The following is a 12,482-nucleotide window of genomic DNA, read 5'->3' as shown; positions in this document are numbered from 1 at the left end:
TCTAAGATGGTGCCTGTTCTGCCTTGAGAAGGCAGTAGTATATCTAGAATGACTCTTTTTAACCCACTGTCAATCCAGTCCTGTGAATTTCTTAGGCAAGGAGACCTCTGGCTTTAATTACACTGTCTCGTTCTCTGTCAGTCTCTGAACCAAGGCACATAGGGTTTTTTGAGCCACTTTTTGGGCCTTCTTTAAAGTGTGAAATAGGTATGCCTGAAGACAGAATAAAGCAGCACAGAATTGTTCCTCAAAGGTTAAGATTTAGGGTTTTAAATTGAAGCTTATATTTTCTTTTCTCTTTTTTTTTTTTGAGACAGTGTCTTGCTCTGTTGCCCAGGCTGGAGTGCAGGGGCATGATTGTAGCTCACCGCAGCCTTAAACTCCCAGGCTCAAGGGATCCTCCTGTCTCAGCCTCCCCAGCAGTTGGGACTACATATATGTGCCACTATGGTCAGCTGATTTTTAAATTTTTTTGTAGAGATGGGATCTCACTATATTGCCCAGGCTGGTCTTGAACTCCTGGCCTCAAGCAATCCTCCTGTCCCGGCCTCCCAGAGTGCAGGGAATATAGGCATGAGTCACCATGCCTGGCTTCTTTATCTTGAATTAAGAGATTTGAAGACTTTTTTTTTTTTTTTTTTTTTTTTTTAAATAAGGGGAAATCAATGGGCCAAAGGGACTCAGAGAAATATCAGGAACTTTTCTGATAGTTGGCATCAGCTTATAGGGTTGGCAAGTCTCTGTCCGATTTGTGGGCAGTAGCCAATTAGCTTTTGTAGCATAAATCCACTATCAGTCACTGGACGCCACCCAACGTTCCATTGTTGGCCAAAATACCCCATGATGTTGTGTAATTGTCCTACAGCTTTGACACAAGTCAACACAAGTCTACTCCAGTACCAGGCAGTGAGATGTAGACATCAGCACATAGTTCCATAGTCAAGGAGACTAAGCATAAGTAGAAACCTTCCTTAAAGCATCTGTGTAACAGAAGAATCTTCCACTTGTACAGTTAGTCCCACATCAGTTGGTTACTTACTAAGCTCTGTTAGTAAGTGTGGTTGAAGTGCTAATTTCTATGAAAGAATACCCACGTTTCATTTTAACTGAGACAGAAAATTCCCATTTTTTTGCATGACCTTATAAAGAGTACTCAGTTTTTGGCCATCTGGCTTGTTATAGTATTTGCCATTTACACAACTGATTCACTACAAGGGATCGGTACTAATAGAAACTGGGAAATGCCCAAAGGGATGTTGTATCAGTCCATTCTCTCACTGCTATAAAGCAATTCCTGAGACTGGGTAACTTACAAATAAAAGAGGTTCAATTGGCTCACAGTTCCACAGGCTATACAGGAAGCATGGCTGGGGAGGCCTCAGGACATTTACAATCCTGGCGGAAGGCAAAGGGGAAGCAGGTACGACTTACATGGCTAGAGTAGAAGGAAGAGAGAAAAGGAGGAGGGGCTGCACACTTTTAAACAGCCAGATCTCATGAGAACTCTATCATGAGACAACGGGGGGGGGGGGGGGGGATGGTGCTAACCCATTCATGAGAACCCGCCCCCATGATCCAATCACTCCCACGAGGACCCACCTCCAGCACTGGGAGGATTATTGACATGAGATTTGGGTGGGGACATAGCAAAACATATCAAACGTGGACATAATTCCAATGGTTGGTTAAATTAGGTTTAAGCCATGGAGCCACGAGGGGTACAAAGGCAGTATTAGGAACAGGGGCCCACATGGGTGACACAGTTAGGAGATAACACGTAGCTATTTGCAATCCAGAACCTTAAACCAGCAGAGAAGGTGGGGGGGTGGGAACAAAGGTAAATAAGGAACAAAGGTAAATAAAAACAAAGCTATGTAAGGAACAAAAACGTGAAGACACGTACAGCAGTCAGTTGTTCTAGGCATTTGAGATCTCGTTCTAATGTCTCGGGAGGTGAATCAGGTTGACTATCTTCAGTGAGAAGCAAAAATTGTGCAGCTGGAGGGCCCACTATGTTAAAGGAGGCTCCAGGGGTAAGGTGACAGAGGGCTTCAGGCACAGCTGCTGCTGCTACTGCTGCTCTGAGATGAGGTGGATGGGTCTTCGCTGCTGGATCAAGAAAAAGGTTGTCATAGGTTTTTGCTTCTAGGCTCCAGAGAACTGGATAAAACTTGGAAGGCTGTCTATATGAGTGAGGAGAGAGGTTTATAGTTAGGTAAGGCCAGAGTGGGAAGTTGTTGGAGGGTTAATTTCAGTCACAGGATATCTGCTTATGTTGGGATTTCGGTTTCTCTTTCCTAGGGCCACCATAACACATCCGGGCGGGCGTGGTGGCTCATGCCTGTCATCCCAGCAGTCTGAGAGGCCCAGACAGGTGGATCACTTGATGTCAGGAGTTGGAGACCAGCCTGGCCAACATAGTGAAACCCTGTCTCTACAAAAATACAAAAATTAGTCGGGCGTGGTGATGCGTGTCCGTAGTCCCAGCTGCTCCTGAACTTGGACCCGGGAGGCGGAGGTTTCAGTGAGCCGAGATCACATCACTGCACTCCAGCCTGGGCAACAGAGCAAGACTTTGTCTCAAAAGACAAAACAAAACGAAACAGATAACCCCAAACTTGGTGACTTACAACAGAGATTTACTCTCACGGTTCTGGTGGCCAGAAGTCTGAAATCAAGCGGTGAGTATAGCCACATTCCCTCCAAAGTCTCTAGAGGGAAATCTTTTCTTGACTCTTCCAGCTTTTTGTGGGCTGCAGGCTTTCCTTGGCTTGGGTCTTTGGCCACATCCCTCCACCAACCTGTCTTCATATGCCTGCCTTGTCTCTCTCTGTTTTGTAAAAAGACACTTGTCATTGATTTAGGGCCTACCCAGATCATCCAGGATGAGCTCAGCTTGAAATCCTTAATTACATTTGCAAAAATCTTTCCTCCAAAGAAAATATTCATAGATTCTGATGCATGGACATATCTTCCTGGCAGCCAGTCTTCAATCTATTACTGTTCCCCAAAATGGGAATTATGGCATAGATGACATAAAGTTATAGAATTGTGATTACACGTTAGAGGCTATCTGCAATAGCTAGTGTGACCCTAAATCTCCTTTGTTGTCTTTTAGTGTCAGGACTGGGCAGTTCTGAATGGCAAATCCCTGTGAGGGATGGACTTCCTGGGATAGTCCATATCCTAAGAAATGTACCTTGTTCTGCCAAAATTATACTTCACAGGGTATAGACACCTTCTCACCTATATTGGGATTATGGAGATCCAAGTAAGTAGCCCAGCTAATGGAAGGCATGGATTCTGACCCCATGTCATGAGCAACTCCTCTTTCTCGTGTACCTCCGTGTGCTCCACCAGATGCTACTTTGTTTGCAGCCAACATGCCCAGTACTGTTTATCTGAGACTAACACCTCGTACACATTAGAAGTGGTATTGAGACCTGTGTGTACAGAGATGTCAATTCTCCGAATTGTTCCAGCCTGAAGGTGCCTCATGGTTGCAGGCCAGCATGGCTGGGTTGAGGCTCTGTTCCAGAGCTGCAACTCCGGAGGGGCTGAATGTTCCAGAAAGTTTTCTAATGCCCCAACTCCCGGATCTACCGTCTCCATGAGCTGTGTGTTGTGTCATGCCAAGACACATCCCTCTTTTGATCCTGGCTGAGCCAAGCAATGCTTTGCAGGGCTAAGAGGTCTACCTCCCTGAAAGCAAAACTTGATGATGGTGGGTCAGTAGGGGGCCTGAGACAGGTGACAGTTGAATTAAAACTATTTTGGGAGAATCCCAAAGGGAGGAAAACACGTGCCAAGTAATTTTCTTGGTTGTGCACCCATCACTCACTGTGAAATGCAGATGTTTGCTTTATCTTAAGATGCAATGAAATTATTTACACACTAACTGCTTTAGTTAGCAGTTAGATCCCCTTTCTTGCTTAAGAGAAACTGAAACTTAAGAATTAGAGAAAAAAGATGTCCTGTAATTAGACTTCCAGGCATGGGCAGGCAATCTCTGTGTGGTTCCTAGTATTCTCAAATGGGAGAGAATGTTTATGAAACTGGTACTATGCCGTAAGCCATTTATTAGAATGTTTTCTCTAATTGTTATATAACCCCTATTTGCTAAAAGTATCTACATTTTTGTTTTATCCAAAGTCACAGTTAATATGTAAAATATATGGCATCTCCCCATGAGACGTGTACCCATAAAACGAAGGAATTGCCAAAGGTGTGTCAATGTATGGACGGTCAGTTGGACTCCTTCATTCATCTTCTTCACTGTAACCCACGTGTTTGATCTGAGGGTGTTTGATTAGTGACTCCGAGATTAGCAGAGAGCTACCGTCTCATCATGATTCTGCTTTACTCAAGCAGATCTGGCTGAACTGCCTGTGCCCTGCCACCCTGAGTCCACTTTCTCTATCGAAGTCAAGTCAATAGCTGAGCACCTGCTGGGTGTGGTTCCCTTTATGCCCCAACCAGTATTTCTTTCTTTCCAGAGAGTATTTGATATTTCACTTTACAGACATAGAGGTTTTCCATTGCTTCTTCAGTGAGTTGACTGTTTTTCTAAATATTAATAAATGTGTACATTTTATGTAAGTTGTTACTTCCAATGATATGAGGTTGTTAGTAATATGCTCTTATCTTTTTTGTTTGTTTGTTTTGTTTTTTAGACAGAATCTTACTCTGTTGACCAGGCTGGAGTGCAGTGGCATGATCTCGGCTCACTGCAACCTCTGCCTTCTGGGTTCAAGTGATTCTCCTGCCTCAGCCTCCAGAGTAGCTGGGATTACAGGTGTCCGCCCCCATGCCTGGCTAGTTTTTGTATTTTTAGTAGAGACAGGGTTTCACCCTGTTGGCCAGGCTGGACTTTGAACTCCTGAGTTCAGGTGATCCACCTGCCTCGGCTTCCCAAAGTGCTGGGATTTTAGGGGTGAGTCACTGCCGAACCCCTTATTATCTTTTTATTAATCATAATGATGCTATTTCTCATTCCTGACATTGGTAATCTGTGTCTTTCATTTTTTTTTTCTTTTTCTGATCTGTCTGGCTAGAGGTTTAGCACTTTTTTTTTTTTCCCCTCAAGGAACTGGCTTTTGGCTTCATTTTTTTTTTTTTACCTTCATTGCTTTCTTCTGATTATATTGATTTTTGTTCTGATCTTTATTTACTTTCATCTGCTCATTTGGGGTTTCATTTGCTCTTATTCTAGTTTCTTACTAGAAACTAGAGGTCATTGTTTGAGATAGTTCTTTTTTTTTTTGAGACGTAGTTTGGCTCTTGTTGGCCAGGCTGGAGTGCAATGGCGTGATCTTGGCTCACAGCAACTTCCGCCTCCCGGGTTCAAGTGATTCTCCTGCCTCAGCCTCCCTAGTAGCTGGGATTACAGGCATGTGCCACCACGCCCGGCTAATTTTGTATTTTGAGTACAGACAGGGTTTCTCCATACTGGTCAGGCTGGTCTCGAACTCTCGACCTCAGGTGATCTGTCCGCCTCGGCCTCCCAAAATGCTGGGATTACAGGTATGAGCTACTACGCCCGGCCGAGATAGTTCTTCTTTTCTAGTGTAGGTGTTAAGTAGTATAAATTTCCCTCTAAGTACTGCTTTAGTGCCATCCCACAAACATTGATATGTTGTGTTTTGTTTCATTCAGTTCAAAATACTTTTGAATTTAACTTTCAGTATCTTTTTTTAAAAATTTTTAATTTTTTGTTTTTTTCTTAACTTTTGATATCTTTTTGACTAAGGGTGTTTGAAAGTGTATTTTTTTGGTTTCCAACTATTTGGGGATTTTTCTGGCTACCTTGCTATTGATTTCTAACGTAATTCCAGTGTGGTCAGAGAACCTACTTTGTGTGACTCAACTCCTTAGTTTTAAAAGCTGGGACAGATATTAAAGCATGCTTTTATGCAATGGTAACCTCAGAGAGGTGAATTTGGTGAAGGAAAGAAAGGGAATAATTACAAGAACAAAATGTTTGGGAGGGCGATAGTGGACGAACCAGGACTCAGGTGGGAGCGCTGCCTGGGAAGCAGTGTGCCTCTTCTTGTAAAGGAAAGTGGGGCATGGTGTGCTGTCTGGTTAGAGGTATGTTGAACGACTCTCAGGGGCACCTATTTCTTTTTTAGGGAACAATTTGAGGACATCCTCTCGCATGATTAGTCTGGGAGATATGCGGAAAGAATAATCATTTTACAGCGTAGAAGAGTGAATTTATTAGGGGAAAAGACAGCATTGGCTGGGAGAATTGCTGTCCGTTTGGGATTGGGGTGGGAACATAAGAGCACAGTCAGTCTCTTGTTTCCTTTCTCCTCAGCGTCATCATGTGTTAAGAGCTGCTAGAGCAGGCTGGCATGGTTATTAATCTTGGGGATGGGTGTTTTGCCAGACTCACTCAAGAGTGAAGGGTGTTTGCAAGGCAAGACTCGTAGCATCGGGCTATGGCCCTGTTCATTCTTGCATCTCTTTCTAAATTGTAGGTAACAGAGGTGACAGTGCTGTCCTGTCTAGTGGTGACTGAATTGACCTCCTCCTCCCTGTGAAAACACCAATGTTGTCGTCATTTGCAATTCAGCTCAACATTTGTTGATTATATCCATATAATCTGTGCCCTTTTAGCTTTTCCTTTGAACCAGTTATAACATTTCCCTGGTTCCCTCAGGAGTAAAATACATTTTTTTGAATACTACTTTTATATCTGTATGTCATGATTTTACCTTTTTCTGAAAATGTTATTTTAGCACCATGTGCCTATCACCCGGCATAAGAAATCCTTAGCAATAAAGACGGAGCCACGTGTGTGTCCTCCTCCCCTCCCCCCTAGAGGTAAGCAGGTACTTGAATTTGGAACAATGCTTTCTCTAAATCTCTTAAAGAAGCTAGGTGTTATTTGTAAGGTATTAAGGGAAAAATATCTTCGCAATACAGGTATACATTTCTAAAGTAGCACTTGAGAATACCAGTCTTGCTGTAGTAGATGTGGTTGTTTTCTGGTGTCTGTTTACAAAAACTAGGAAGAAATGAACGGCCCCGACTGAAAGGTGAAACTTTGTTAAAGTAAACCTCACTTTTAACATAAGGGACTAGGCTGGGGCCGGTGGCTCATGTCAGTAATCCCAACACTTTGGGAGGCTGAGTCAGGCAGATCACTTGAGGCCAGGAGTTTGAGACCAGCTTGGCCAATATGGCGAAACCCTGTCTCTACTAAAAATACAAAAGTTAGCCAGGGGTGGTGGTGGGCACCTGTAATCCCAGCTAGTCAGGAGGCTGAGGCAGGAGAATCACTTGAACCTGGGAGGCAGAAGTTGCGCTGAGCTGAGATTTGAGACTGTCTTCAAATAAATAAATAAATAAAATAAGGTACTCTTCTGAAGCAGTTTGGAGAATTTAAAAAAAGAAGACAAAATAAGGGGTCTCTCCTTCTTTTCACGGGCGATCGCTTTTTGTTTCTCTAAGCCTTAATTCTCACTGGTGAAGTGTGAGAGATCACGAGTGTGATTCTGTGGAAGAAAGAGAACGGCGTGGGCACTTACTGGGTGTTAGACAGTAAACACACACTTCTCATTACCAGCAGGGATGGTGTCAGGCCCATTTACAGGAACTAATGACAGCAGGGGCTGTTCTCAACACTATTTTTTTTTTTGAGGTGAAGTCTCGCTCTGTCACCCAGGCTGGAGTGCAGTGGTGCTATCTCGGCTCACTGCAACCTCCGCCCCCTGGGTTCAAGTGATTCTCCTGCCTCCGCCTCCCGAGTAGCTGGGATTACAAGCACCCACCATCACACCCAGCTAATTTGTTCTCAACACTTGATCTCAATACATATAATCCTATAACTGTCATCCCAATTTGATAGTTGAGGAAAGAGACAAAGCAAGATACAGGATTCTGCCTGAGGTCAGGAAATCAGAGGGCAGAGCTAGGAGTTTCTACTCTCAACCCCCAGGTTTTGAAAGCTTTCAACAAACAGAAAAGTTGCAAGAATACAATAACAGATACCCATACGCTCACCAAAGTTCAACAACGTGCACATTTTGTCACATTTGCCTTATCTGGTCATCAGTCTGTATATGCTGTGCTGAAACACATTTATGTTGTGCACCTCATGACACTTCATCTCTACATAAATAACATTCCTATGGAGATCTGATAGGTCCCTCATCAGCTCGGTATTTCATGCAAGTGCACGCTCACGTTTCACACATTGCCAACTAGCTGTTTTTCCCCAATGACTCTGGCTTTTTAAAGAGACCAAGTCAGCTGCCTTTGCCTTTGTGGTACTGTCCATGTTTTCCTAGAGGCTAGGAAGGGCCAGAGCCAGCTATGTTCACAGGCTTACGTGCTGTCAGCTTGTGTTACATAATGTGGATATGGGGAGTGCCAATGCATTGTTTGACCTGCAACACTGAAACTGTTGACTAACTGGCTCTTTATTTACTCTCTGAGTTCGCTCACCGAGTTGTACTGTCCCTTCCCTTCCCTTTTAGGTTGATTGTACTTGAGACAAAGATTATTTAGCATCTAAACAATCCGTACAAATGGACACTTATAAAGAACCATTTATTCATCTGTTGATTTTCATTCATTATTTTCATCAATTACAATTTTTCCTCTCCCTGCATCAGAGGAAACCACAAAAGACCTGACAGATTTAGGTAGTGAACTGAGTGTGTAGGCTGCTCAATTAGTAGTATATTAGTGAGTACTAATTGATAAGAGATTTTTTTTTTTCTTATATAAGGATATTTATGACTTTGTAAGTGCCCTTTAGACCAACTCAGGACAGGGTAGAAAATGGGGCCCATGGATGGAGCTGTGAGCCCAGCTCACCACTGTTCAACTCTCTTCTCCATAACAAATTGTCCATGGGGACCCTCAGCATCCGGGGGCAAAAGGGCCAAGTACACAGGGGTCTCTGCTCCTTCTTCTGGGCTCTTGGTGGCATTGGGTCCCGCCATGTCGGTTCTCACCCACCCTGGGCAGCAGGCATTCAGGAGGATCTTGTCCCCTTTCCTCTGCTCACTCAGTTTCCTGGCGTGGATCCTGGAGAGAACGGTGACGCCAATCTTCGTCACTCCGTATGCGCTGCTGGGCCAGCCCTCCTTCTGGTGCACTCCCTTCTTGGTATCCTCTACAAACTTGTTCATGAGCCCCACCAGCTCCTCCTCGGTGATGGTCTCACTGCGGAACTTCTGCTGCAGCTCTGGGCTGCAGCTTTTAAGGGCTCTGAGACTCATCATGCTAGATATGTTCACCACTCTCCCTAAGATACACCACAAAGCATTATGTAGAAAGGTGTGCAACAATCCTGTAGAAAGGTGAATGCCAAATTTGCAGGGATTTTGAAGCAGAAAATTTTCATATGAGAGACAGTTACTAGTATGAGTTCTAAGAGGAATACGCATAGCAAGTGTGGTGGTAGTTGCATAAAGAACTTCATTCCTGCCTTCACATTTTGGCTGAGTAGAGTCAGGTGAGATTTGGAAGAGCTGCCCTTTGAGGTCCTGGTGAACCAGAGCCTTAGAAGTAGCACAACTTAATACGATGACAGGACAGGGAAACAGGATAAAAGCTGAGAGTAAGCCGTACATGCAAGTACCCAACTCGAAGCCACACATTTAAATTTTTCTAAAAGTAGCTGCTTAATTGCTGCTTTATTTAATGGGTGGGTTCATCTCCTGTCCCATTACTTAGGGTAACCATTTCAGCAGTTTACAACCAAAGAAATGTGATAGTCATGGCCAGCACCTTGAGCACGTTGAAGGGGAGTTAAAATGGGCCCGGAGTTAAGCAGCGGCAGATTATGGACATCTCTGTGTACCATGCTAAGGGCTTGGACTTTCCTCCTGAAGGATTTTTGGGAGCGGCATGACCATGCAGACAGCATGCAGGATGCTGGGAAAAGACAAGACTCAAGACCAGAGGTGCCCTGTGAGGCTTTGCAATTGTCCAGAGGGACAGGTGAGGGCCTGCTGTAAAGCCGGAGAGATGGATTCAGGAGGAACTCGGTGGGCACAACTCCTAGGACCTAGTAAGTGATTATGAGGGGTGGGGCACGGTGACCTGCACGATCCTGGTGGGTAGGTGGTAGGGTCTGTGTCCCAGATAACTTAGGGAAAAGGACAGGGATCCTCTGGAAATATCTTAGATTGTGGGGAAAGGCATCAGGAAGAGACGGAAAGGCAGCAAGACAACTATGTGGTCGGGAGCTTAAGGAGTGTTCCAGACAGGTGACAGGTATTAGAAGGGCCTAATGAACTGGTGGTAGTAAAGGTTCCACCAGCCTGAATAACATCTCTCTGAAAGAGCAGAGAAAGAGTACAGGATGGACTCCCACGCGGAGGGGCATGGAGCAAAGAAAGAGCATCTCTCAGGAGACGTTTGAGCTAAGACCTGAAGGATAAGAGAGTCAGCCAGGTGTGCAAAGACCAGTGGGATGGGGAGGACGAATGGCCATGGGAGTGAGAGAAGTGAGGACAAAGTCCTGAGGCAGAATGGCACCTATCAGCTGGCAGGAGACAAAGCACAGAGGTTATGCAGCATGGAGAGGAAGCAGGAGCCTGTAGGAGAAATCCCAGACAAGCAGGGGCCAGAGTCAAGCCCCAAAGAGAAGGTGCGCTGTTTCCCATCAGACTCACCTTGGGGTTTTATTAGAGGGAGTAATTCTGTGCACACATCTCGGGTACCAAAGAAGTTTGTTTTCATCGTCACTTCCGCTTGAATATGAAAGGGTGTGGGATCAGCAACTTTTAGGAGAAAAAGAGAACATAGTTAACACATTGTACCCACAGGGTAAAATTCTATAGAATGATACTAAAAATAAAAAATTAGTGCCTTCTGTCTAAAGTCTGTGTCTGGTTACAGTATTGTGCCAATCTATTGGTTTGATAACGTTCTAGTATTTTTGTAAGATGGTACCATTGGGGGAAAGAGGATGAAGGGCGCACACACTGGATCTTGGCATAACCATTTTTTCTTTTTGCAATTTATCGTTTATTTTAAAATCAGTTCAAAATTCATTCAATGGCCTTAAAGCTCAATTCAGAAAAACTGCAGAAAATCTGAAAGAGATCCCCAAAAGTCCGAGCCAGGGAAACACAAAGTTCCCTTTGGCTGGAAAACTCCCTTTCTCTAAGGTTTCTGCACTCCCTACATCTCCCAGCTCCTCCCTCTCCTCCCTAGGGAGTCCTTCTGGATCCCGCAGCCGGTAGGAGCCCCAGTGCAGCGCTTCTTCGACAGGAGCAGCCCACGTCGGGGAGGCCACGTCCCCTCCCCGTACCCTTGAAGGCGATGCCCGCGTTGTTGACCAGCACGTCCAGGCCCCCGTACTCCTTGAGCAGGAAGTCGCGCAGGGTGCGGATGCTCTGCGGGTCGTCGATGTCCAGCTGGTGGAAACGCGGGCTCAGGCCCTCCGCCTGCAGCTGCTGCACGGCTGCCTGGCCCCGCGCCACGTCCCGCGCCGTGAGCACCACTTCCCCCGAGAACAGCCGGCACAAGTCGCGCACGATGGCCAAGCCGATGCCCTTGTTGCCTCCAGTCACCAGCGCTACACGGATGCCGGACTTCATGGCTGAATGGGACGCGCGGGACACCTGCGTGAAGAACAGACCCGGCTCAGGCCCTGGAGATGCGCGGCGTGTATCTCAGAGACTGCGCGAATCTGGCGGGCGTGGGGAGCCCACCCGTAGGTTACACGCCCGGCCGCTGAGCGCGCAGGCGCAGGCTCCGCCCCTAGCGGGGAGGGGCGGGCACGGGGCGGGGCGGAGCGGAACCACCCCTACCCCACCCCACCCGAACTTCGCGTGGGTGCAGAGCGGGCCGAGAGCCAGCTGGCCTGACTTTGCAGAACCTGCTGGCTGAAGAGCGAGCCCGCGGGCGGAGAGCCAACTGGCCTGACTTTGCAGAACTGTTGGCTGAAGAGCGAGGACGGACTCTAGCTGCTGGCTGCCGGCTGCCCACATAGCAGTGAAGAACCATTCGTAGTGGCCATGTGCCACTGCTTGTCCTTGGTTCTCTGAGGGGTTTTCTTCCTATTCCCCCAGCTGTTCAATCATTCCTAGTTGTGTTTGAAGAAATAGTACATTTGCATGGTTTTTTTTTTCCCCTGGTGTTGTAAAAAAAAAAAAAAAAAAAATTTATATATATATATACACACACACATATATATACACACTGCAGGAACGGCAGTCTTCGGAGCTAGAGTTGCAGAAGAAACTGGAAGGAAATGACAGGGTATCAAGTTTTTGTTGATTTCCCCCCTAAGTATATGAAAACAAAGCTACTGACTTAGCCAGATTTTCCAATAATGGTGGGAAACATTCATTAAATCTTTACAAGGTGACTTCTCTGGGCATTTGCAGGGCCATCAGTTTACCTGTGCATAGGTGTAGGAGGTTTCACAGCCATATTTTACACTGAAAATAACACTCCAGGATGTACCTTTTAATTTCCATCTTAAAATGAAGAAACAGAGATCTATCCTG

General features: G+C 45.6%; 2 protein-coding genes across 5 annotated transcripts in view; one reads left to right on the top strand and one right to left on the bottom strand.

Annotated features, from left to right (window-relative positions):
• SETD4 (SET domain containing 4) overlaps nt 1-12,482 on the top strand; it is a 107,547-nt gene that overhangs the window by 62,617 nt on the left and 32,448 nt on the right. For all 4 annotated transcript variants that reach the window (XM_073010439.1, XM_073010445.1, XM_073010426.1 and 1 more), the window contains one exon: nt 2,302-2,681. The gene's annotated coding sequence lies outside the window, so the exon portion shown is untranslated. The remainder of the gene's footprint in view (nt 1-2,301; nt 2,682-12,482) is intronic.
• On the bottom strand, nt 8,543-11,749 carry LOC103218526 (carbonyl reductase [NADPH] 1). Its single transcript, XM_007967499.3, has 3 exons — nt 11,279-11,749; nt 10,638-10,745; nt 8,543-9,262 (listed from the first exon to the last, which is right to left on the bottom strand). The coding sequence occupies exons 1-3, from the start codon at nt 11,565-11,567 to the stop codon at nt 8,826-8,828; spliced, it is 834 nt and encodes a 277-aa protein (XP_007965690.2). The 5' UTR covers nt 11,568-11,749; the 3' UTR covers nt 8,543-8,825.

This window comes from Chlorocebus sabaeus, chromosome 2 (genome assembly GCF_047675955.1).
Source record: "Chlorocebus sabaeus isolate Y175 chromosome 2, mChlSab1.0.hap1, whole genome shotgun sequence".
Classification (NCBI taxonomy): domain Eukaryota; kingdom Metazoa; phylum Chordata; class Mammalia; order Primates; family Cercopithecidae; genus Chlorocebus; species Chlorocebus sabaeus.
Note: the sequence above shows the minus strand (reverse complement) of the source record. Positions and strands in the feature narration are given on the sequence as shown.